This window comes from Sturnira hondurensis, unplaced genomic scaffold (assembly GCF_014824575.4).
Source record: "Sturnira hondurensis isolate 20B ecotype Veracruz unplaced genomic scaffold, ASM1482457v3 Scaffold0013931, whole genome shotgun sequence".
Lineage (NCBI taxonomy): Eukaryota > Metazoa > Chordata > Mammalia > Chiroptera > Phyllostomidae > Sturnira > Sturnira hondurensis.
The window spans coordinates 4,405,476-4,427,095 of record NW_028086562.1 but is presented as its reverse complement, the minus strand read 5'-3'; the positions used below and the strand labels follow the sequence as shown (position 1 = coordinate 4,427,095).

The 21,620-nt window shown below is 62.2% G+C and overlaps 1 protein-coding gene across 2 annotated transcripts; it reads left to right on the top strand.

The window, feature by feature from the left end:
* The first annotated feature begins 3,156 nt into the window (after positions 1 to 3,156).
* On the top strand, positions 3,157 to 21,527 carry LOC118998198 (ATPase family AAA domain-containing protein 3). Of its 2 annotated transcripts, XM_037062210.1 has the most exons (16): positions 3,158 to 3,457; positions 6,766 to 6,842; positions 6,929 to 7,030; positions 7,354 to 7,413; positions 7,937 to 8,006; positions 8,312 to 8,477; positions 8,558 to 8,627; positions 11,797 to 11,952; positions 12,523 to 12,579; positions 12,713 to 12,838; positions 13,036 to 13,160; positions 13,552 to 13,603; positions 13,948 to 14,018; positions 14,869 to 15,036; positions 16,210 to 16,318; positions 20,747 to 21,527. In XM_037062210.1, exons 1-16 carry the CDS (start codon positions 3,256 to 3,258, stop codon positions 20,903 to 20,905), a joined length of 1,770 nt encoding a protein of 589 aa, XP_036918105.1. In that variant the 5' UTR covers positions 3,158 to 3,255; the 3' UTR covers positions 20,906 to 21,527. The 2 variants fall into 2 exon arrangements, with proteins under 2 accessions (XP_036918106.1, XP_036918105.1); XM_037062211.1 differs by lacking the exon at positions 20,747 to 21,527 and having other exon boundaries at positions 3,157 to 3,457; positions 14,869 to 14,983.
* Positions 21,528 to 21,620: the final 93 nt, after the last annotated feature.

Sequence of the window (21,620 nt, the reverse complement as noted above, 5' to 3'; positions counted from 1 at the left end):
ACACCAGCCAGGGCCAAATCTTTTTTTTTTTTTAATTGTAAAAAGTATTCAACAGCAGAAGTATAAAGCACCCTGAAATTAGTTGAGGTCCATGTACTTCTCTGCTTCTCGGAATCAGTTTAGTTCAGAGGTGGCAAATACAAGGCCCCCTGGCCATATCTGGCCTCCACCTTGTTTTATCCAGCCCGGCTCCTTGTCTCTACCCGGTGGCAGCGCTGAGCTCCCGCTAAACTGTTAAGGAGTAGTTACATGTACACAGTCCTAAAGTCACGTTTGGCTCTTTGAAGGCAGGCGCGAGGCTGCGTGGCCTCGGTGACAATGAATATGATGGTTTAGTTAGGGCCCTGGTGGACAGGAGGAGCTGGTAAGTGCCCAAGCAACTTGACTCCCACGTGGGACCTGAGGCAGACCCACACCCACCATTGCCCAGCCACATGCCAGTTCCCATATTAAACACCCAACGCAAGGTCAACTCCACAGCCTCTGAGGAAGGAGTTCAGTTCCCAGGGGGACAGTGATGGTGTTCCCATGCGGACTCCACGGAGCAGTGTTACATGGGCATTCAATCAGTGCTGTGAAATAACACAGGGGTACCCGGGAGTTCCTTCCAACGGGTGGGGAAAGAGAAGCATAAATGGAATCAGGGAAAGTTTGTGTGGTATTGAACTGCTTTATGGCTTACAGCTTTAACCAATGAAAACAACCTCTGTTCCAAACCCCATCCTTTGTGTCTGCAGATACAATCTATCCATTTTTTAAGGTTTTATTTATTTATTTTAGAAAGGGGAAGGGAGGGAGAAAGAGGGAGAGAAACATCAATGCGTGGTTGCCTCTTGTGCGCCCCCTCCTGGGGACCAGGCCTGCAACCCAGGCCTGTGCCCCTGACTGGGAATCGAACAGGCAATCCTTTCAGTTTGGAGGCCAGCGCTCAGTCCATTGAGTCCCACCAGCCCGGGTCTGACCCAGTCCTCTTGTGTGGATGGTGCCTTTCTTGAGTCTCTCCAACGTGCTCTTGCTGCTCCAGTAAGTGGGTCGGATTTCTTTCCCCACCTCTTCCTGGAGGCCAGCAGCTCAGTGTATTTGCTCTGAGGCACTTGGCTGTGCCCGGTTCCCTAGGTGTAGCCTAGAGATGGTGGCCTGCAGCCGCTCAGCAGCTGACAGTACTGTGAGGATGTTGCCAAGCTAGTGGAAGGCAGGTGGACGCTCCTAGCAGCGTTGGGGGAGGCTGCATGCAGGCGAAGTCATGTTTGGTTTGTAAGACATCCCCCTGAGCAGTGGGGTGCAGCCTTTGATTTTTAGAGAAAGAAAGGGAATGGGGTGGAGGTGCAGAGGGGGAGAGAAACATCTATTTGTTTTTCTATTTATTTATGCATTTATTAGTTGATTCTTGTATGTGCCCTGACTGAGGATTGACCCCTCAACCTTGGCATATCAGGACGGTGCTTTAACCAACTGAGCTGCCTGGCCAGGGCCCATACTTTCTTTTTTTTCCTAATATTTTATTTATCTTTAGATGGGAAGGGAAGGAGAGAAGGAGAGAAATATCAATGTACTGTTGCCTCTCATGAGTCCCCTGCTGGGAACTGGCCTGCAACCCAGGCATGTGCCCTGACTGGGAATCGTACCGCGATCGTGTGTTTCGCAGGCACGTGCTCAATCCACTGAGCTACACCAGCCAGGGCTGAAACTGACTTTTTAAATGCAGAGCTGTATTGTCTGTTATTCCTTTGTATATGAAAGTACAGAGGCTTGCCAAATGCTGGCCTATGGATGAAGCTCGAGAGGGGTATGTGGCGGAGGGGCGTTTAGCCAAGAGCTTGGGCCCTTTACCCATTTTTTTCTGACCCAGCCCAGGGGGCCAGGGCCGCTGTGGAGGTGTGGTTGGTGCCAGTCCATGAAAACCTTGATGATGACCCCTGGAGGGGCAGCTGGCTGGAAAACTCATTTGGTTTTCTCTTCATTTTGGAGGGGAAAAACAGGAAAAGAGGAATATTTTTCCTATTTTCATTCAGGCTAACATTGTTTTCAATCTAGTGGGGAGACCCACTCCATATAATCCCAGGAATTCAATCAGTTCTATAAGGAAAGAACGAAGGGGCAATTTGGATGTTGGCCCAAAGGCAAACTGCTAACTTTGGACACTGGGTCCTAGAGCAACGCAGGCCTCTGTCCACCCTTGTCTCCCACTGTCCCTGGAGGGTCCTGCCTGCCCCTGGTCCAGGAAGCAGGCACGAGGCCTTCGGAAATTCCCAAGCAAAAGTCCTCACCAGCGACCAGAAGCCTAAATTCTCAAGCCAGGGCGCCCTCTGTGGGGCTTTGGGGGACCTGTTCTGCCTTTGCAGACTTCCGTGGTCGGACATGTGTCATCCGTTCCCCTCCCTTGTTAGCCACTTCTGAGTAACGCAAAGAATCCCACAACCACCGACCACTGTGCCTCGCTGAGACAGCGAGAGGACGATCGGCGGGGGTGGGGTGGGAGGCCTTTCTCCGGTAGGGCTCTTCATCCAGGGGCGGTGGCGGGAGACTGCCTGGGACCATGCTCTACCCTCGTGTCATCGTACCCAGAGCAGCCTCAGGCTCCAGGGTCGGGCTCACCCCGCTCCCGCGCGCAGGGTCCATCCCCTAGCTACCCACAGCGCTCCGCCAGGGCCACGTGGAGCAGAGCCTGGGTGCGCAGAGCAGTCCGAGGGGCCGCTCGAACCTGTGTGTCGAGGCCCCGCAGCTCGCCCTGGATGGGGTTTTTCCCTGCGGGTCAGGCTCCTCCCGCAGATTCTTCCTCCGGCGATCTCTACCGTCCGGGCCGCACATCAAGAAGCCTCTGCTCAATCGGTACCTGCACGTGTGCAATCGCCACTTCTGGACCTCTGCGGGCGCCCGTAGCAACGAGACGCCGTTGCTACTAGGAACTGACGTATCCCAGGGCACAAAGGCATCCCAGCCCATGAATTCTGTCCCTGACCGAACGCCGTAACCAGGGGCCTCGTCCCGCCCTCCGGCTACCCGCCTCCTGAGCCAGTTCCGGCAATCACCGAGCGGATGCCGATGATGTCACAGTCATGATGGCCAATCCGAGTGCCGCAGCAGGGATGGGGGACCTCACGAGCTTCCGTCGCCCAGGAGTAAGAGGCGTGTGTTGCGCCTGCGCAGTTGCTCTGACCGCCTGCTCAGATCGCGTGGGGAGAAATCCGAGTCGCGCGCTGTAGCTCGGCTTTGAGTCCTGGCGGCTGCTACGGCAGCGTGCGACGCTCGTGGGCTATGTCGTGGCTCTTCGGCATCAAGGGCCCCAAGGGTGAAGGCGAAGGGCCACCTCTGCCCCTGCCGCCGGCGAAGCCTGGGGCTGAAGGCGGCGGGGACCGGGGCGCGGGAGACATACCGGGGCCCAAGGACAAATGGAGCAACTTCGATCCGACGGGCCTGGAGCGCGCAGCCAAGGCGGCGCGCGAGCTGGAGCACTCGCGTGAGTGCGGCGGCGTGGGCGAGGGCGGGATAGGTCGGGCTCCTCGGCGAAGGAGCAGTCCACCGAGCGTCTTGTATGCCAGCCTTCGGGGCTTTTAGTCCTTTAGTTGTCTGAGAGATGCAGTAGCAAGTGACTGGCGACAGTCGAACTTGTCAGGCGAGGAAACTGGCCTCCAGGAGTGAGTGTGCCCCAGCTACCGTGCGTACGGGGAGGTTCGGGATCCTATCGCCCTTGGCAATTCTCAGCTGCCACGTGCCTTGCAGGTGAGGAGACCGGAGCGGAGGGGACTTTGAGAGGTCACAGGTAGCAGTTTCCGGGGCTGGTCTCCGGTCTTCATTTCCTGCTGTGTGTAGGAGCTCCTTCTGCCTCCACGTGAACCGGCCAAGGCGTGGCCAGATCGGGGCCCATTTGTGGTGGTTGCTGGCAGTTTTCCGCTTGAAGGGACGCATAGTGGAGGGTCATCGGCCTTAAGGAGGAGATAACAGACTTACATTTATTGTTGGGATACATTCGCTTTAAGGTAGGCGAGGCTGTAAACAAGTCAGACAACCCAGACGGAGCCCAGTGACCGTCCTGACCCTGGGCCCTCCAGGCAAGGCAGCAACTGGAGCTTCCCTGAGCCGGCACCTGTCCCACAATTCTCTTCTTCCTGTGGCTTTAACCACTTGTCTGTAGTGGTAGTGTGTTTAAGAGCCTGGATCGTAGAGGACACCGAATAAACCGTGCTTGAACGAACACAGTGGCTCTCCAATTTGCGGCGAAGCAGAAGTGCCCTCTCTTTGAAGGAGCCCCTACAGAGAAGCCTCGTGAGAGCCACAGGGGAGCCCGCCCCCCACGTGGGTTGGGGTTGCAGCCCTTCCCCTGTGGCTGTGTCAACGTCTGGACCTTATAAGGTCTCTGGGCCTCCCTGGCTGTCAGATCCTGGAGGGGCCTTCACAGCATCTAGACATCAGGGCCTGGGCCCAGGCCATCCTGTTGTGCCTAGCTGGGACACGCTCGCCCCAGGCTGGGTGTGTTGAGTTTTCCAGGGAGTTTGAGTCTTCAGGGTGGGTAGAGTAAGCAGTGGCTGGGGTCGGAGCCCCTCGGACGATGGTGTAGACTTGGCTACGAACTGGATTTCCTGCTAAAGGCTTGGTTGGGGGACGGACACCTTTGTGCCCCAGTTCCCATAGGGTTTCACCCACTAACAGTGTCAAAGTTTTCCTGCTTTTAGAAGGTGACCCCTGACTGTCGGCCCCCACTGCCCCCCCATGGTTATACAGTGCAGGTAGCCTTGGATGTGCGGTGGGGCAGCACTGGGGCTCACGCTGCTGAGTCGCTCTGGTGTCTCCTGCCCCAGAACTCTCCACCCGGGGCCCCAGGGCCTCCCTCTGCTCCCTCACAGGGAGCAGCATGTCCTCTAGAGCCCTCAGGTGCCGCCCCCCGAGTTACGGTCCTCCCATCAGTGCCCACATCCGGTGACCACCCCAGATTTGGGCTCTCACTCGTTTTGTTCCTGCTGTCCTTCCTGGTCTCACTGCTGCCCGCTGGGAGAGGATTCATGCTGGTGGTCCACCCCTTCCTGTCCCCAAGCCCTTCTTCCCAGAGCACTTCACACTCCTGTGTCCCAGAGCCCCTGTGCACGCCGGTCCCCTGGAGACATTTGGTTCAGGCAGCCGCGTCTGCACTTCTCGGCCTTGGCCCACCTGCTCAGCCAACCAGAGCTGACCACTGCCCCTGACCGCGGGATCACCTGCTCCTTCCCTCAGACCCCCAGTGCGCTTGGTGTCCAGGTCACTTCTCCAGTGCCCCACCATACACTCAGGATGGCTGGTGCCTAAAAGAGTGCCCTGCCGGTAGTGACTGCCACTTGGTGCTTCAGAGAGCACGTGTCCTGGTGCAGGGTGGCGTTAAAGTGACGAGTGCTGCTTTAGTCTTGGAGTTGCAGCCTGTGGTCAGCAGAGCGGCCGGGCGCCAGGCCTGTGCCGAGCAGTAACCTGTGTCTCAGTTCCCTCCAAGGGTGTGTGGGTGGGGGGACTTGCTTCGTGTCAGGTGAGACACTCAGGTTCACCTGGCTGGCCAGAGATCATGCGAGCAAACCGGGGGGCTGGGACTCAGCCCTGGTGTGTTGGGCCTTTGGCACCCACATCGTGTGCGGTGCATCCCACTCTCTTGGGGTCAGAGTCCACTGTTGAAGCAGCTCCAGCCGCACACCCCAGCGGGCCCTGCGGGCACCGAGGCTCCCGCCCCTCCATCTAATGCACGGGGCGCCCCCAAGGGATGATAAACAGACGCCTTCTGTCAGTGATGCAGCTGTGTGACCCCGCCCCGGGGTCCTGGGTGCTGGGGTCTGCAGCCTACTCTGAAGGCTCAAACAGCATGATGGATCATGGGGGCAGGAGGGTAGGTGAGCAGAAGGAGCCGCCTGGGGACGGGGCCACCCCCTTTCCAGCCCCGAGGGACAGAAGAGTCCCAGTGAAACGCCACGGACTCGTGAGCACGTGGTGGTGTGGGCGGTCCACCCTGCATGGCTGCAGAGTCCTCCGCCAGCCTGAGTCGGCCTGCGTGCGTGTGGCCTCCTGACCTTGGAGAAAATGCCACCCACCGCTGGCTGAGTCTGCGGCGGTGAAACCCAAGGAGACGGAAGACCGACCCTGTGCTCGTGAAAGAACCTGCGTGGGAACGGGCCCTCGAGGCTCAGCAGTGGAGTTCAAGGGTCAGCCCTGTTGGGTCTGAAAGGCCTGGTCTTCCTCTGCCGAGAGGGGCCAGAAGTGGTTCTTTCCACAGCACCCAGTATGGACAGATGTGAGTTCACCACCTCATGAAGGATGAAGGAAACATGTCGAAGGTGTTCCACACATGTGCTTTTAGCATGTGCTCTGTGAAGAGCCGCCTCCTGGAGCACGTGACTTATTTCTGACTTAACTCCCGCTCACTTCTCGTTCACCTTCTTCCTGGTGCATCTGATGGCTGGTCAGGGACGTGGTGGAGGCTTACGAGAAGCCTAAGGACCGTGAGGGACCAGACAGTAGCTGCGGGTTTGCTTTTCGTTTGGTAGGGAGAGGACCACTGCGCTGACCTCAGTGGCCAAGGGTCAGCCCTTCGGCCGGAGCCCTCTGTGGTGGGTTGGTCCTCCAGGAGGTCTTTCTCTTGGGGGTGGAGCAGACATAGGTGCCAGTCACTGGGCAAGGTCTCAGCAGGAAGAAGGTGGGCACGTGGGCCTGGAGGGTGAGGCGAGCTGTGGTCTCCCTGGCAGCCACTTGGCAGCGAGACTGCTCACCCCGCCCCCGTGTGTCCTAAGGCCCCTGCGCCCCCTGCGCCCCCTGCAGGACACGCCAAGGAGGCACTGAGCCTGGCGCAGATGCAGGAGCAGACGCTGCAGCTGGAGCAGCAGTCCAAGATCAAAGTGAGTGTTGGGGGAGGGGTGAGAGCTCCGCCCCAGTTGGGTGCGCCCCGGCGGGGGTGCTGAGCAGAGGCCTTGCGGGTCTGCAGGAGTACGAGGCCGCGGTGGAGCAGCTGAAGAGCGAGCAGGTGCGAGTGCAGGCCGAGGAGCGGAGGAAAACCCTGAGCGAGGAGACACGGCAGCACCAGGCTGTGAGGGTCATGGGGCCCCACGGGCGTCGGGGGCCTGGGTGGCCAGGAGGGCTGCGGGAGCACGTCATGGTCCCGTGGGGAGTCAGGGTCTCCTGTCACCTGGTCAAGGACCTGGGGTGGCCTTGGCTCACACCCAAGGCCCCTGGGCTGCTCCATGCTGAGTGTGACGGGAGCCCGTGCCTGTGCGCCAGTGGACGGCAGGCGGGGCTGGCCGGCTGCCCGAGGCCCCAGCGCCCAGGCTAGTCTGGGCCTATGTGTTGGTTTCGGGTCGTCCGCCCATTCCTCCAGCTGAGCTGTGTTGGGGCTGCTCTCTCCCTCCCTAGAGGGCCCAGTACCAGGACAAGCTGGCCCGGCAGCGCTATGAGGACCAGCTGAAGCAGCAGGTAAGTCCAGACGCCAGCACGTGAGGGCACCTCCTCATCCTCTGGGGCGGGTGGTGAGGACACCAGGTCCACAATAGGTCCTGAGGGAGCGCTGGCATGTGCCCTCAGGCCATGCTGCACTGGGGGCTTCCACAGCAGAGGCAGCCCCCCTGCTGTTAAGGTGCTCCCAGGTGGGACGTCACCAGGAATGTGGCTGTGACGGGTTCATGGGGGATTTTAAACGTTCGTGCTCATTGTGGGTATCATAGCTTTGAAGTCTGGCACTTAAAACCCAGGGTGTTTCACGGGCAGCCGTGACCCCATGGCCGAGCTATGCTGGGGGCAGGGGTGTGAATTTGGCCCCTTGGTCGTGCGTGCCTCCACTGTGTTCAGACCTTCAGGCCCTGGGTCCGCTGTCCCCAGAGGGTCTGAGCCCTGGGGTGTTGGCTGCTTCCCACGGCTGAGGCGGCCGGCCTCTCGGGTGGGTGCCCACTGTTTACTCATTTTGAAAGCTTCCCCTTCTTCTCTCGTGGCTTCCTTTCAGCAACTTCTCAACGAGGAGAACCTGCGGAAGCAGGAGGAGTCTGTGCAGAAGCAGGAGGCCATGAGGCGAGGTAGAGTGGGCAGCCTGGCCAGGGCCTCGAGGGCTGCGTCCTCAGAGCCGGCCTGGGAGGCCGTGGCTGGAGAAGGGGGCGCGGGTCCGCCGGTGGGGGGGTGGAGCAGGCAAGGGCATCCAAGACCTGTAGGGGCCTCTGCCTTCAGAGCTGGGGCTTCAGAGCAGAACACTGGGGGCTGGGCGTTCTGGGCTTGCTCTTCTCCTGCCCCAGGCAACCCAGGGTGTCATGTGAGTTGCCGTCCCCTGGGGAGGGTGTCTGGGCCCCGGGGCTCTGAACTCGGGGCTCCCTCCTTCCCATGGCAGCCACCGTGGAGCGGGAAATGGAGCTGCGGCACAAGAGCGAGATGCTGCGGGTGGAGGCCGAGGCGCGTGCCCGGGCCAAGGCGGAGCGCGAGAACGCAGACATCATCCGGGAGCAGATTCGCCTGCGGGCTGCCGAGCGCCGCCAGACCATCCTGGAGTCCATCAGGTGCGGCTCGCAGACGAGGCAGCCCTCTCGGCACGGGCACGGGCACGGGCCCTCGTGGTCACATCAGCACTTCCCCGCAGGACGGCTGGCACCCTGTTTGGAGAAGGATTCCGTGCCTTCGTGACAGACTGGGACAAAGTGACAGCCACTGTAAGCTGCCCCCATGGGGTTGGTGGGGCCTCTGCCTGGCTTATGCCTGTCCTCCTGCTGCCCCCACCTGTACTGGGTGTGACGGAGTCTCTGGGTTTGGGCGCTTGGGACGGTTTTGAGTTGACATTGGTCGTGTCTGGGGGTGGGCCCTGTGGGGAGGGGGCACCAGAGGGGGTTCTCCATCACCTTCAGGAAGTGTGGCTGGAAACCTGCCGAGCGGCCTCAGCAGTGGGTCCCACCTACTGAGACATGGGGGGCCAGCAGTCATGCTGGGGAGCCCCTTTCAAACGGGCATTTCCACTGTCCAGCGGGAAGTGGAGGTCAGCCTGGTGCCCCACTCTGAGTGCCTTCGGTCTGCCCTGAGCCGTGGGGTGGGGGCACCGCTGGGAGGATCGCCTGAAAACCCTCTGGCTACCTGGTGCTTCCACACACGGCTCCAGGCTGAGACCCCGGTGCCTCGAGGGGCCCTACAGCACACGAGCTGTCTCCCAGCACGGCAGCCAGCCGGGGAGGAGGGGCTGAACATCCCAGAGCACTAGGTCCTGCTCTGGACAGAGCTCCAGCTTCACTTGGACGGAGGGTGGGGTGACGTCAGGCCACGCCTCCAGGGCAGCAGGGACTGGACTGTCCCCGGGGGTGCAGCAGGGGCTTCCATCAGGGACCTTGCAGCTGGTCAGTCTGGTGGTTCTTAAAATGGCCCCTGGAGTTGTCTACCTCAGGCCAATGATGGGGAACACAGGTTCCTGTCCCCGTCTGCTGAGCTGCTGTGTGCACCACCCAGGGGGCTGCACCCTCAGCATGGCATGGCCCTGCGGGAAGTAGGTCCACTTCCTGGGTTGTGCAGCCCATGGCTAGCGGGGCCGGGTGAGCCCGGCGGGTCCTCTGGCCTCCAGGCACACTGCCTGGAATCGGGTGCCCACTCTCGTCCCCAGCTGCCACCTCCCGTGCCCTGCCCCACATAGCGGGCAGCACAGCCAGCTGCTGGGGCTGTGGCCTCTTGCCATCACCCTCCTACCCCTGTGTGTCCTTTCTCACTGGGTGCGTGGAGGGGCAGGTGCCGCAGGGACTGTGGGTTTGGCTCTGAGGCCTCGGTGTCCCTGCCCTGCACACGGGTTGCTCTGGTCCTGCCTTGCCTGCCTCTCCAGGACACGGGGTGCTGGGGGAGTGCCTGTGGGTGTCTCTGCCCATCAGTGTTGGTGAGGAGGGCTGCACGTGATGGAGGCAGCTGGCCAGCATGCTGACCGGTTAGTTTTTCAAAGGAAACAGTGATTCTGGGTTAGCCTGTGTCCCNACCCAGGGGGCTGCACCCTCAGCATGGCATGGCCCTGCGGGAAGTAGGTCCACTTCCTGGGTTGTGCAGCCCGTGGCTAGCGGGGCCGGGTGAGCCCGGCGGGTCCTCTGGCCTCCAGGCACACTACCTGGAATCGGGTGCCCACTCTCGTCCCCAGCTGCCACCTCCCGTGCCCTGCCCCACATAGCGGGCAGCACAGCCAGCTGCTGGGGCTGCGGCCTCTTGCCATCACCCTCCTACCCCCGTGTGTCCTTTCTCACTGGGTGCGTGGAGGGGCGGGTGCCGCAGGGACTGTGGGTTTGGCTCTGAGGCCTCGGTGTCCCTGCCCTGCACACAGGGGTTGCTCTGGTCCTGCCTTGCCTGCCTCCCCAGGACACAGGGTGCTGGGGGAGTGCCTGTGGGTGTCTCTGCCCATCAGTGTTGGTGAGGAGGGCTGCACGTGATGGAGGCAGCTGGCCAGCATGCTGACCGGTTAGTTTTTCAAAGGAAACAGTGATTCTGGGTTAGCCTGTGTCCCGGAACAAAGTTGTCACTCCACAACTCCTTTGTAGAGTGGCCTCCGCTGTGGGTGTTTGCACTGGAAGCTTCCGAGAAGACACTTGTGACTCGGGTAGAGCCTGGCGGACTCACTCACCAGCTCCGCCGAGAGCTTCGCGGAAGTGCAGGGCAGGGTTTGAGGAGACTGAGAACCTGTGAGGAAAGCCAAGCTCAGTCCCCATGGCTTTGTCAAGTGTGCGCGATGGCTGCTTCTCACTGTGCATGTGCAGGCCCCGCGCCGCCCAGCTCTCATTGCAGCCTCTTCTGTGGGGGGCAGAGGGCCCTGAGGTTGCATTTGAGCAGAGCCCCAGCCGTAGAAGGGGGGCCTGGGTGAGCAGCAAGTGTAGCTGTGCCCCATACTGGTCCTGGCTGTTTGGACGGGGAGGTGGCCCAGGTGCCCAGCCTCCTGACCATTGGCGCCTTCCTCCCAGTTGGTGGCCACTGAGACGTTGGTCCCCACACCTTAGAGCAGGTCCTGTTTGTGGGCCTTTGCTGAGCCGACTTGAAGGGCCACTCAGAGGGACACAGGGTAGAGGGGGGAGCCCAGGGAGGCCGGCCCTGTGGTCTGTGGCTCCTGGGGCCCGGAGTCCCGCGCAACCTCTGCCCCTGGCGGGGATCCGTGCTCGACCCTCTGAGGCACCTGCGGTGCGTTGGGGCACCCTGTAGTCTGCGCCTGGTGGGCTCCCGCGCTCACACGCTGTTCCAGAGACGCCTCCTCGGTTTGTTCTCAAGGCGATCTGGAGATGTGTTTCCTGGTTAAGTCTCTTGGTCTCTCTCCTCACCCTGGGACTCCCTGCCTGTCCTTGGCTGTCTGTCCATCCTGTCCGTGAGTTGAGTGTGTGTCTTCCAAGCTGCACGGACACGAGGGGCGCAGGATGGGGGAAGCAGGAAGACATGAGGTTGTGGCCCGGGAGCCACTGGCCCCTGCAGTGGCCCAGCCATTGGCTTTGTAGGGAGTAGTTCCTGGTGGAAGAGCTGGTGTTGGCGTAGGTTCTAGAAGCCCCTTGGCAGCTCCCGGCCAAGTGCCCAGTGACCGAGCTCCCACCCTGGTGCCGGCTTGTCCTCCAGCCGCCTGTTGGGGCTCCCGTGGGCTGCAAGCTCCACAGTCCTGCCGGGACACGTCCCCAGCAGCATTCGGAGAAGCAGTTCAGGGGGAGCTTTTTGGGATCTTGCCATCTGCCGTGATGGGGAGTTGAGGCTGCTGGAAGGGGACTGGAGACTCCCCCGTGTGACCCCTGCCGGCACTTGGCACGGGGTGGATGCAGTGGTGAGGGCTGGGTGTCAACCACAGGGCTGCGTGGTGCACTGGGCGTCACTTGCCTCCTCTCGGACCTGATGCAGGTGGCGGGTCTGACGCTGCTGGCTGTCGGGGTCTACTCTGCCAAGAACGCGACTTTGGTGGCTGGGCGGTACATCGAGGCCCGGCTGGGGAAGCCCTCCCTGGTGAGGGAGACCTCTCGGATCTCGGTGCTGGAGGCGCTGAGGCACCCTCTACAGGTAACAGGAGGCCTGGCCCAGGGGGCCCAGTGCCCGGCCCACTCCTGGCGCGACAGCAGACACCCTGTGTCCTCTTTCCGTCCTTTGGCCAGACTCTGTCCTTTTTGTCCTGCACTGTGGGTCTGCTGTGACTCTCCCTTCCCCGGGGTGTGTCGGATCCTGTGCTGGGGGAGCCTTGTCCCAGGCACGGTGCCACCTCTGAGTCTGTGACGGGGCTGTCCCTAGCTCGACTCCAGGGTGTTTGCAAACTGCTGGGGCTCCGGGGGCCTCCTCTTGTTGGGAGGCGCTGGGAGTCAGTGGCCCTGCCCAGGGAAGCAGCTGTGCTGCCCGGCGTGGACCCTGGGGGCTGTCTCCTCTCACGGGCTGCCATCCCTGTGCTGATCGCAGTGCGGGTGGTCAGGGAAGAAAGAGGCCAGTGGCGGATCTCGGTGCAGCCCCGCCACGCAGGCAGCCTGCTCTGGCGGCCGCCCGAGGCTCGGTCTTGTGCGTCCCGGGCTGGGGGCCCCGGGGCACGCTTCTGTTCCCGTGTGGTAGGCTGTGCCGATGACCCTGGCCCTGTGTCCTCCGCAGGTCAGCAGGCGGCTCCTCAGTAAGCCTCAGGATGCCCTGGAGGGAGTGGTCCTCAGTGTGAGTGGTGCTGCCTGCCAGCCCGGCAGAGATGGGGGGCGGGGGTGCTGCCCTTTGCGCTGGCCCAGGTGCTCAGGAGGCACAGGCTTGGCAGCAGAGCGTCTCCCAATCTCAGCACCCTGTCCCCTGGTAGCCCAGCCTGGAAGCGCGGGTGCGGGACATCGCCATCGCAACGAGAAACACCAAGAAGAACCGCAGCCTGTACAGGAATGTGCTGATGTACGGGCCTCCCGGGACCGGCAAGACACTGTTTGCCAAGGTGAGAGGTGGCCTGTTCCTGGGGGCGGGCCTGCCTAGAGACCCTTCTGTACTCTGGGTGCCTGCACAGTGGGGTGGGCTGAGGGGAGGAAAAGACCCTGCTCGCCTGCCTGTCCCCAGCCCATTTCCCTGCCCCATCTTCCCGGATGCCCCACGTTGTACCCTGCCCCTCACCCCTGCCCTCTGCCTGCTCTCCAGAAACTCGCGCTACACTCGGGCATGGACTATGCCATCATGACAGGCGGGGACGTGGCCCCCATGGGGCGGGACGGTGTGACCGCCATGCACAAGGTCTTCGACTGGGCCAGCACCAGCCGGCGAGGGTGAGTGGGCCCCTCCTGTCTCGGCTCTGGCACGCACTGCCATGCCCCACTCCTGGTGGCCACTGGGTTATCGCTGCCAGGAAGGGTTGTTGACTCTCCCAACAGTCTGTCCTGGGGTCCCCATGGCTCCGCAGTGCCCGGTGGGGTGGGGAGCTCACTGCAGGACCATTTCCTGTGGCCGGGTAGCTCACTCAGGGCCCTGTCAGGTCCTGTGTGCCCCAGCCACTTTCTCGTTGGCACATGGCACGACGCCTTGTCCCAGGTTGAGGGCTGGGGCTCCAAAGAGCTGAGGGCGGCCTGCGGTTGGGGATCCTGAGCCTCTGACCGTCCCGAAGGGGCAGCGCTTGTGCCAGAACCCTTCCGCGGCTCACGCGGCCACGTCCCTTCACAGCCTCCTCCTCTTCGTGGATGAAGCAGATGCCTTCCTCCGGAAGCGAGCAACCGTGAGTGGGGGAGCTCCGTCTGACCGTGAGCCTGGGCGTGTGTCCTGGGGTGTGGGTGCGCCCGGAGCCCAGCTGTGTCTGCACCCCCAGGCAGGGTCGCAGCTGAGGCCCGCCCAGGCCTGCACCTCAGTGGCACTTCCTCCCTGAGCTCAGTTTGGAAACAGAGGTCGTATCGGTGGCATTTTTCAGAATCTTCCTGAAGTCAAGTGTCAGTCTCCAGGGTTGGGCCCAGGGCGCCGTCCTGCTCCTGGGGGTGCACTCGCTGCCTTTCCGGGGGGACTGCGCCCAGCACTTTGCTGCTCGGGTGGGCGGCTCACACTTCACATCGGATCTTGTCTCCACAGGAGAGGGTCAGCGAGGACCTCAGGGCCACCCTGAATGCCTTCCTACACCGGACGGGCCAGCACAGCAGCAAGTGAGGGCCCCCCGCTGGCCCCGGGGCCCCGCGCACGGCACTCCCTGCATCGGCCCGTTCACGCCTCCCACGGGGGGAGGCTGAGGTGCCGCCCCTGCTCTCGCCGCTGCTGCTGGGCAGGGCCAGGAGGTGCCTGCGCTGCCTCGGGGGCATCCGGGTTCAGGGCATCGCCAGCCCCTTTGTTTGTGCCGTGTGCCCAGGCCCGCCCGAGAAGACCTACCGGGGGTCTCAGGCAGAGCTGGGTGGCAAGGTCAATGTCCTGGTGCCTCTGGCTGCCCCCCAGAGATGGGCTATCAGGGCTGTGGCCCCATAGCTGGGTACCTGGGGCACAGACGCCCTGAGCATGGGCTGGCCCCTTCTCCATCCCCTGGTCATGTTCCTCTGCACTGGCGAGGCACCTCCGGGCCCCCTGCACTGGCCAGCGAGGGGGTGTCCAGCCCTGTTGGGAACACGTGTCACCTGCACACGTCCTGGCTGAGAACCTGGGGAGGAGTATCTGCTCCCGCCCAGTCCCAGGTGGTAGGGCCCTTCTGCTCGGATGAGCCCCGGGATCCGAAACCCAGCTTTCTGGTTGAGGGGGAGGGGTCTGTCTCAGCCGTGGGGTCCCTATCCGTGCTGTGCACAGCCAGGCTTGTCCAGCCGCCCCACCGGGGTGGGCTGTCAGCCAGAGAATGGTGAGGTCCGGGCAGCGGCAGGACTGTGGGGGTGGGGCGGCACACGGCAGGCGGTGCGGGGTCTCACAAAGCTGCCGGGTCGACTCTGTGAGAAAGCCGCCCTGGTGGGGCCAAGACCCGCCCCGGTGCCAGCACCTGGCACCAGAGCCCCTCAGCCCCTCCATCTGCTGGTGCAGGTTCATGCTGGTGCTGGCCAGCAACCAGCCCGAGCAGTTCGACTGGGCCGTCAACGACCGAATCGACGAGATCGTCGGCTTCGAGCTGCCGCAGCTGGAGGAGCGGGAGCGCCTGGTGAGGATGTATTTTGACAAGTATGTTCTTAAGCCAGCCACAGAAGGAAAGCAGTAAGTGTCCGGGGCAGCCTGCTGTCGCTTCCCGCCCTGTCCACGGGGGCCCGCCAGCTCCGGGTCCCCACCCTGTGCTTCAGTCCCCCCTGTGGCTTCCCGGCCTCCAGAGTCATGTGACCTTGCAATCCTGGGGGGCCTGTCACTCCCCGCCCACCTGCTCGGCCCCTGAGCTCCTGTCTAGCTCATCATGTCTTCCGGTCGGCAGTCCCTGACCCTGTGTGACCAGTCTCCCCATCCTTTTCTGGTGACAAGGGGTGTAGGAGAACGGATCCCGGGTGGCAGCCAGGCCTGTGTCGTTAGGGGCCATGGTGTCCATTGGCACTCGCATAGTGTCGCTCCGAGACCACCATCCACTGCCCACCGTGACTCCCGGGGGCCGGGGGCCGGCACATGGCAAGGCCCCTGCCCGGCGAAGCGCCCTGGGCGGTGGGCCCTCGTCCCGCGCTTTGTCAGGAGTGCCCCAGATAGGACGCCGAGGCTGGGCCATTTTCACCGTCTCTGGGGGCAGCCGTCAGCAGCGCTGACCCGAATCCCTGCTGTCGCTGGAAGCAGCAGTCGGCTGATGCTCCAGATGGCCTTGCCCTCCTGCTGCCCCCGCAACCCCCCCCTCTGGGCTGCCTCCTCCCTGTGCCCCCCACCCCCCACTGGCTTACCCTAGCCCAATGGCAGCCCAGACACGGCAGGGTGTATCTGGGTGCTCTACTTCAGACCATCTGCCTGATGCCCCTGTGGGAGGCTCTGTGGCTCCTGGGGTTCCAGTGTGGGCCTTGCTCCAACTCAGCACTGGGCGCCCCTGTGGTCTCCCAACTGCCCGCGTGTCCCCCGGCTGTTGGAGCTGCCCTGTAGTTGGGGTGTAGGGCAGGGCCTAGGTAGACGTGGTCCTGCCCCAGGGTGGGCAGTGGGGCCCCTCATTCTCCCAGGTCCTGACCTGCACAGCAGCTGCCCTGCAGCATGTCCATCCAGCCCCTGCACCCCCCCCACCCCCCCGCCAGGGCTCCCAGAGGAGAACAAGCACCCGCGAGGGCAGGAATGGTGGATGCGCGGTCCCTGGGGGTTTCCTGCGCAGGCTGCCGCCCGCCCTCCAGGTGGGCGTCCCAGGGCCTGGCAGGCCTCTGGACCTGCCCGGGCCCTGGGGCGCCCCGGCCTCACCTGGGAACCCCTGCTCAGCAGGCGCCTGAGGCTGGCCCAGTTTGACTACGGGAAGAAGTGCTCGGAGATCGCACAGCTGACGGCCGGCATGTCGGGCCGGGAGATCTCCCAGCTTGCCGTGGCCTGGCAGGTGAGCTGGGCACGCGCCCTGGGGGTTGGGTGTGGAGACCCCGAGTCCCACGGGGCACTGCTGCCTCGCTGCCCCTGGGGTGCTGCCATGGAAGGGCTTCCAGCACGGGCGAGACCCCCGTCTGAGCCCTCATGGCGGCCAGGGTCTGGGGGCAGGGCCCTCATTTGGTCACCCAGATCTGGGGGCTCCCTGAAGTCAGACGGGGCCCCTCTGCAAATGAGCCTTGTGCTTGTCTTCGAGGTCCCCTGGGCTCAGGGTCTCTACAGTAACTGCACTGTCCCACCCGGGGTCCTGGGTGAGGAGCTTGGAAGAGGCTCTGGCCCAATACCGTGTCAGGCGGTGTCGTCACCTGGCATTCAGGGTCCTCTGCTCCTGCTGGGGCTCTCCAGGGTCTGGGGGTGAGGAGGGTTCGCTGTGACCTCGTGGGCAGCCTGGCCACGGACCAGGCTGGGTGGCCTCACCCACATGCTGCGGCTTGGGGCACAGAGGCCGGGGGCTCTCGTGACTTCCCCAAGTCCGTCTGCCTCAGAGGTGGCCGAGTGCGCAGAGTGGGGCTGCACGGGTGCTCCTGCCCACCCGCCCACCCTCCGGCTGGGAGCCCCGGGACAGTGCTCCCTGGTCTCCAAAGCCCCTCCTCGTGGCCTGGCCTGGATCCTGCCCCGTGGTCTTGTCAGCGAGGCTGGTGCCTCTTAGCACCTGAAGCCGCTCGTTGTGGGGGGGGACGCCTGGCTCTGTGGGTGTGGCCCCCCCGACCCCTGTGGGTGCCGTCGCTCCCTGACCTCTGTGTGGTGTGTGTCACTCGGCGTGACGCCCTCTGGGTCCGTCCACATTGTCATGTGTCACGGCATCCTTCCTTGAGTGATGTTCCCATGTGAATGTGAGAGAGACTGTTTATTCCTCATCCATGGACGGTCATGTGGGTGGTTTTCACCTCCTGGCGGTTGTGAGCAGTGCTGCTGTGCACACGGGGGGGACGGCGTCTCTCCGAGCCTTGGCTCTGCATGCCTTCGGGGACCCGCCCGGCAGTGGGATTGTGGGGTCCCATGGTCGCTCTGTGCAGCGCCTCACGCCCCACCAGCAGGCACAGGGGCCTGGACACTGGTCCCTGAAGCGAGACCTCCCTGTGGTCTGAGTTGCGTGTCTGTGGCAACCGGTCATGCTGAGCAGCAGTCCCGGCCCTTTGCCATTTCCCCGTGGGGTTTGGTTCTTGGTTGTTGCGTGAGGGGCTCCTGACACACTCGGGTGGAGCCCTTATCCGCTGCATGGCACACAAGCGCTCCCTCCCGCCCCGTGGGCGCCTCCCCGACGCTGCAGACAGTGTCCTGCGGTGCACAGACCCTTCGTTCCTGGAACTCCGGTTTACCCCAGGCTGCTTCTGTCGCCTGGCCTTTCACTGTCCCAGCCCGGAAGCCTCCGGGTAGCCCAGCTCTAGTGTCTGGGGGGTCTTCTGTGTTTTCTTGGACTCACTGCGCGACGTTAGACACTGAGGTGTTCGACCCATTTTGAGTTCATTCTGTATGTGGGGTGGGGGGTGGGGTAGGGGTCGGACGCGAGTCTCCTGGGATGTCTGGTTCTCCCGGCCCTTTCTGTGCTGGCTGGAAACCATCTGAGCACGGGTGTGAGGGTCCACGCTGGGCTTCTGCTCTGCTGCAGAGGGGGCTCTGTCCCACCAGGCCGTGTCTGTCCGTCCATCTGCCGGCCAGGACCACACCAGTGTGAGGTTGTCCTGGGGGGTGGGTTTCCCGTCAGGGAGTGCGGGACCTCCTGCTTCCTAGTTCTCCCTCAGGGTAGCGTGGGCTGTAGGGTCTCGTGAGATTCCATATGAACTCTAGGGTGGGCTTTTTAAATATATGTATCTACAGGTTGCTTTTTATAGTACTGATGTGACTATTAAATTTCGATAGTCACAGATGTTTTTCTGTGTTTTGGTGTCTTAATTTCTTTCTTTGGTCTGTTTTTTTTTTTAAAGATTTTATTTATTTAGTTTTAGAGGGGAAGGAGAGAGGGAGAGAAACATCAATGTATGGTTGCCTTTTGTGCCTCCCATGCTGGTAGTTAGCCTGCAAAGAACCGGCCTGCAACCCAGGCATGTGCCCTGACTGGGAATCGAACCGTGATCGTCTGGTTCGCAGGCCCACGCTCAATCCACTGAGCTACGCCAGCCAGGGCTCTTTCTTTGGTCTTTTAAGCAACATTTGGTAGTTTTCCACGTACAAGTCTTTTCACCTCCATAGCTAATTCCTAGGTATTTTATTTTTTTTGATACTACTGTAAATGGAGTTTGTTTTTTTTTTATTGTCAAAGATTTTACTTATTAAATGGAGAGGGCAAGGAAAGGAGGAAGAGGAGAGCAACGTCAACGTGTGGTTGCTCTCTACTTTGGACCTCCTGAAACCGAGGCCTGTGCCCTGACTGGGAATCGAACCTGTGACTCTTTGGTGCACAAGCAGGCTCTCGATCCACTGAACTACAGCAACCAGGGCTGGAATTATGTTAACTTTCCAAGATTGATCATTGGTGCTGTATAGAAACAAATGGTTTTGTGTGTTAATTTTGTATCCTGCACATTTGCCGAATTGTTTTCACGGTTTTTTGGGAGGATCGTTAGGATTTGCTCTATAAAAGATCATATCACCTGTACGACAGGTACTTTTGTTCTTCCTTTCCAGTCTGGAGCCTTTCATGTCTTCGATTCTTCCCCAGTTGCTCTGGCCAGAATCCCCGCGCTGTGCTGGACAGAGGTGGAGAGGGTGGGCAGCCTGGTATCGTTCCTGCTCAGCCGCGCACCACTGCGGACATTTGCTGCGGGTCTCCATCTGCAGCCTTGACCCTCCTGAGGAAGCCCTTTCTAGGTCTAGCCGACTGAGCATCTCCATTGGGCGGGAGTGCTGGGTTTTGCCGCACGCTCTCCCGCACCCGCTGTGCATCTCTGCTCGTCACTCTGCCGATGGCGTGCCGATGGTGTGCGTGGCACTGAAGTGCTCCCGCCCGGTCGCAGCCTGTTTTCCCATCCCGCTGCCTCGGCGGGTTTGCTGGTGTTTTGTTGAGGACTTTCTGCCCTCGCACCCTGAGTCCGGTAGCGTTGGGGGCAGTGCCCCCCGGACTCGGCCGTCCTCGTGCCCCCTCCCCAGGCTCCTCTGGGCTGGGGCAGTTCTCAGGGGCTCCTTGTTTGGATGCCGTCGAGGGTGCGGTCGGGGTTCTTTACAAGCCTCCCGTGGGGCTTGTTGTTTTTCTTGTGATTAGGCCAAGATGGGGGGGCTCTGGGAGGAGACCAGAGGTGAGGTGCCCTCCGGTCACTTCATTTCTGGGACCTGATGTCCACACAGCATCACAGGCTCTTGTCCTGGACCACCTGGTTAAGGTGGTGGCTGCTGTGTGTCTCCGTGGCCAAGTCACTTTTGTCCCCCTCTCCTCGTTCGTTTGGGAGTGTGGCATCAAGTCCCGCCTGCCCCCTCTGGGAGGCCTTGGCCGCCCGATGCTCTGGGGTTCCGGGGAAAGCAGCTGCTCTCTCCCCGATGCTTCTGCCGGGGAGGCCACTGGCTGCGCCCAGCCCACAGCCCCACGACCCGAGGCACCCCTTGGGGTCAGCCTTTCTCCGTAGCTCTTTGAGGCCGGTGCTCCTCCAGGGGCCGTCGGGCAGCCGCTCTTCATAGCCAGGCTGGGCACGGAGCCGGGTAAACAGAACAGCTGCTCCCCCAGACAACGGGACCTGTTCACCATGCCCCACGCCTGGCGGTGGCAGGCTCTCGGTGACCTGTGGCTGCAGAAGGAGGGCAGAGGGAGGTGGACCGCAGCTGCCCAGTGTTCAGTGGCCGTCGGCCCGGTGGGGCCACTCCTGGCATGCACTGTGCCTGGGGACCTTTGCCCAAGTGGCCTGTGGTGGTTTTGTCCCCTGCCCTGGCACTGGGGACAGCTCTGTGTCTGAGAAGCAGGGCCTCCCAGGTCTGCAGTGGGGGTGGGACAGCTTCCAGAGCCCAGGCCTGGGCTTCCTAATGTTAGATGGTCACTGAGAAACTCAGTGGAGTGAGACAGGGCCAGGGGCTGGTGGGTGGTGCGGGGGTGGCGCAGGCTGCGGACTGCCTGTGAGCAGGCATGTGAGCACACTCGTGTGCACTGGAGGCCAGGCGTGTGCTGTCAGCAGGCAGGAGTGTGTGTGCAGCCTAGGGAGGGCGTTGGCCAGCTGTCCCCTGGTGGACTCGGCATCCCCGGCTTTGCTCTCACCTGCCCCCACCCCAAAGGAGGGCACCTCCAGGAAAAGGGCTTGTGGATGGGGGGAAGCAGTGTGGAGGGCGAGGCCAGCCGGGCTGTCATCCCTAGGTCTGGCCCTGGTCTCCAGGCAGGTGGCCTCCGAAAGCCTGAGGCCGAGAGACTCCTTCCCTGCAGCCGGCCCCTCTGGGCACCTGCCTCAGCTCGCTCTCCCCCTGCTAGGCCATGGCATATGCCTCAGAGGATGGGGTCCTCACCGAGGCCATGATGGATGCCCGGGTCCGAGATGCCATCCAGCAGCACCAGCAGAAGATGCAGTGGCTGAAGACGGAGGGACCTGAGGGCAGCCAGCCCCTGCTCCCAAGTGCTCCGACTGCCTGAGCAGGACCTGGATGCTGGGCCCTGGGGCACACTGGCCAGGGAACCTCATGCCCATGTCTTCCAGAGGTCAGTGGGGGTGCCGCACAGCCGCCCACCCGCCCTGGCATTTTTTACTGTTCCTCTGGTTGGGGCTCAGGCAGCGTGAAAGGCCCCTGCTGAGGACCGGCTGAGGCTGTGCTGCCCATGGTGGAGTCGGCTGGGGAGGGCCAGGCTGGGGCCGTGCTCAGGACACTCCTGGGAGACGTGTCTCCAAGGCAGGCCCAGGGCAGCAGAAGCGTAGTCCCCACGCTCACTCCAGGGGCAGCAGCCACACAGCCCGCCTTGCCGACCAGCTGTCCTGGTCATGACCAGCAGGTTGGGAGCCTGAGGGGGCCCCGTCCCACCTGGAACCAGAGCCCAGTGAGGGCTGAGCAGAGGTGCCCGGGGTGGGACACGTCCTTGACCCATACACGACTCAGTGCCCTTGGGTGCCTGGTGGGGGCTGCTGCTGAGATTGGAGGCTCCCACCCTGCTGGCTAAGGTCACCCAGTGCTGGGGACCCGCCCTGGCCCAGACGACCTGTAGCCCGCCCGCTGTTGGAGCTGGGGTCTTTGTCCAGAATCTAATAAAAATGTCAACACCATTCCTCAGTGTCTGTCTCTTGGCTGAAGGGAAGGGCAGGGCTTGAAGGGGTCACAGGGTCAGAGGTGAAAAAAGAGGCAGAAGCTGGAGCTTT

Bases quoted from the DNA above. Each gene is read 5' to 3' on its own strand.
- LOC118998198 (XM_037062210.1), top strand. From the start codon at position 3,256: ATGTCGTGGCTCTTCGGCATCAAGGGCCCCAAGGGTGAAGGCGAAGGG. The intron at 6,843-6,928 runs GTGAGTGTTGGG...GCGGGTCTGCAG, and splicing joins AGCAGCAGTCCAAGATCAAA to GAGTACGAGGCCGCGGTGGA. The intron at 14,019-14,868 runs GTGAGGGCCCCC...CTGCTGGTGCAG, and splicing joins ACGGGCCAGCACAGCAGCAA to GTTCATGCTGGTGCTGGCCA.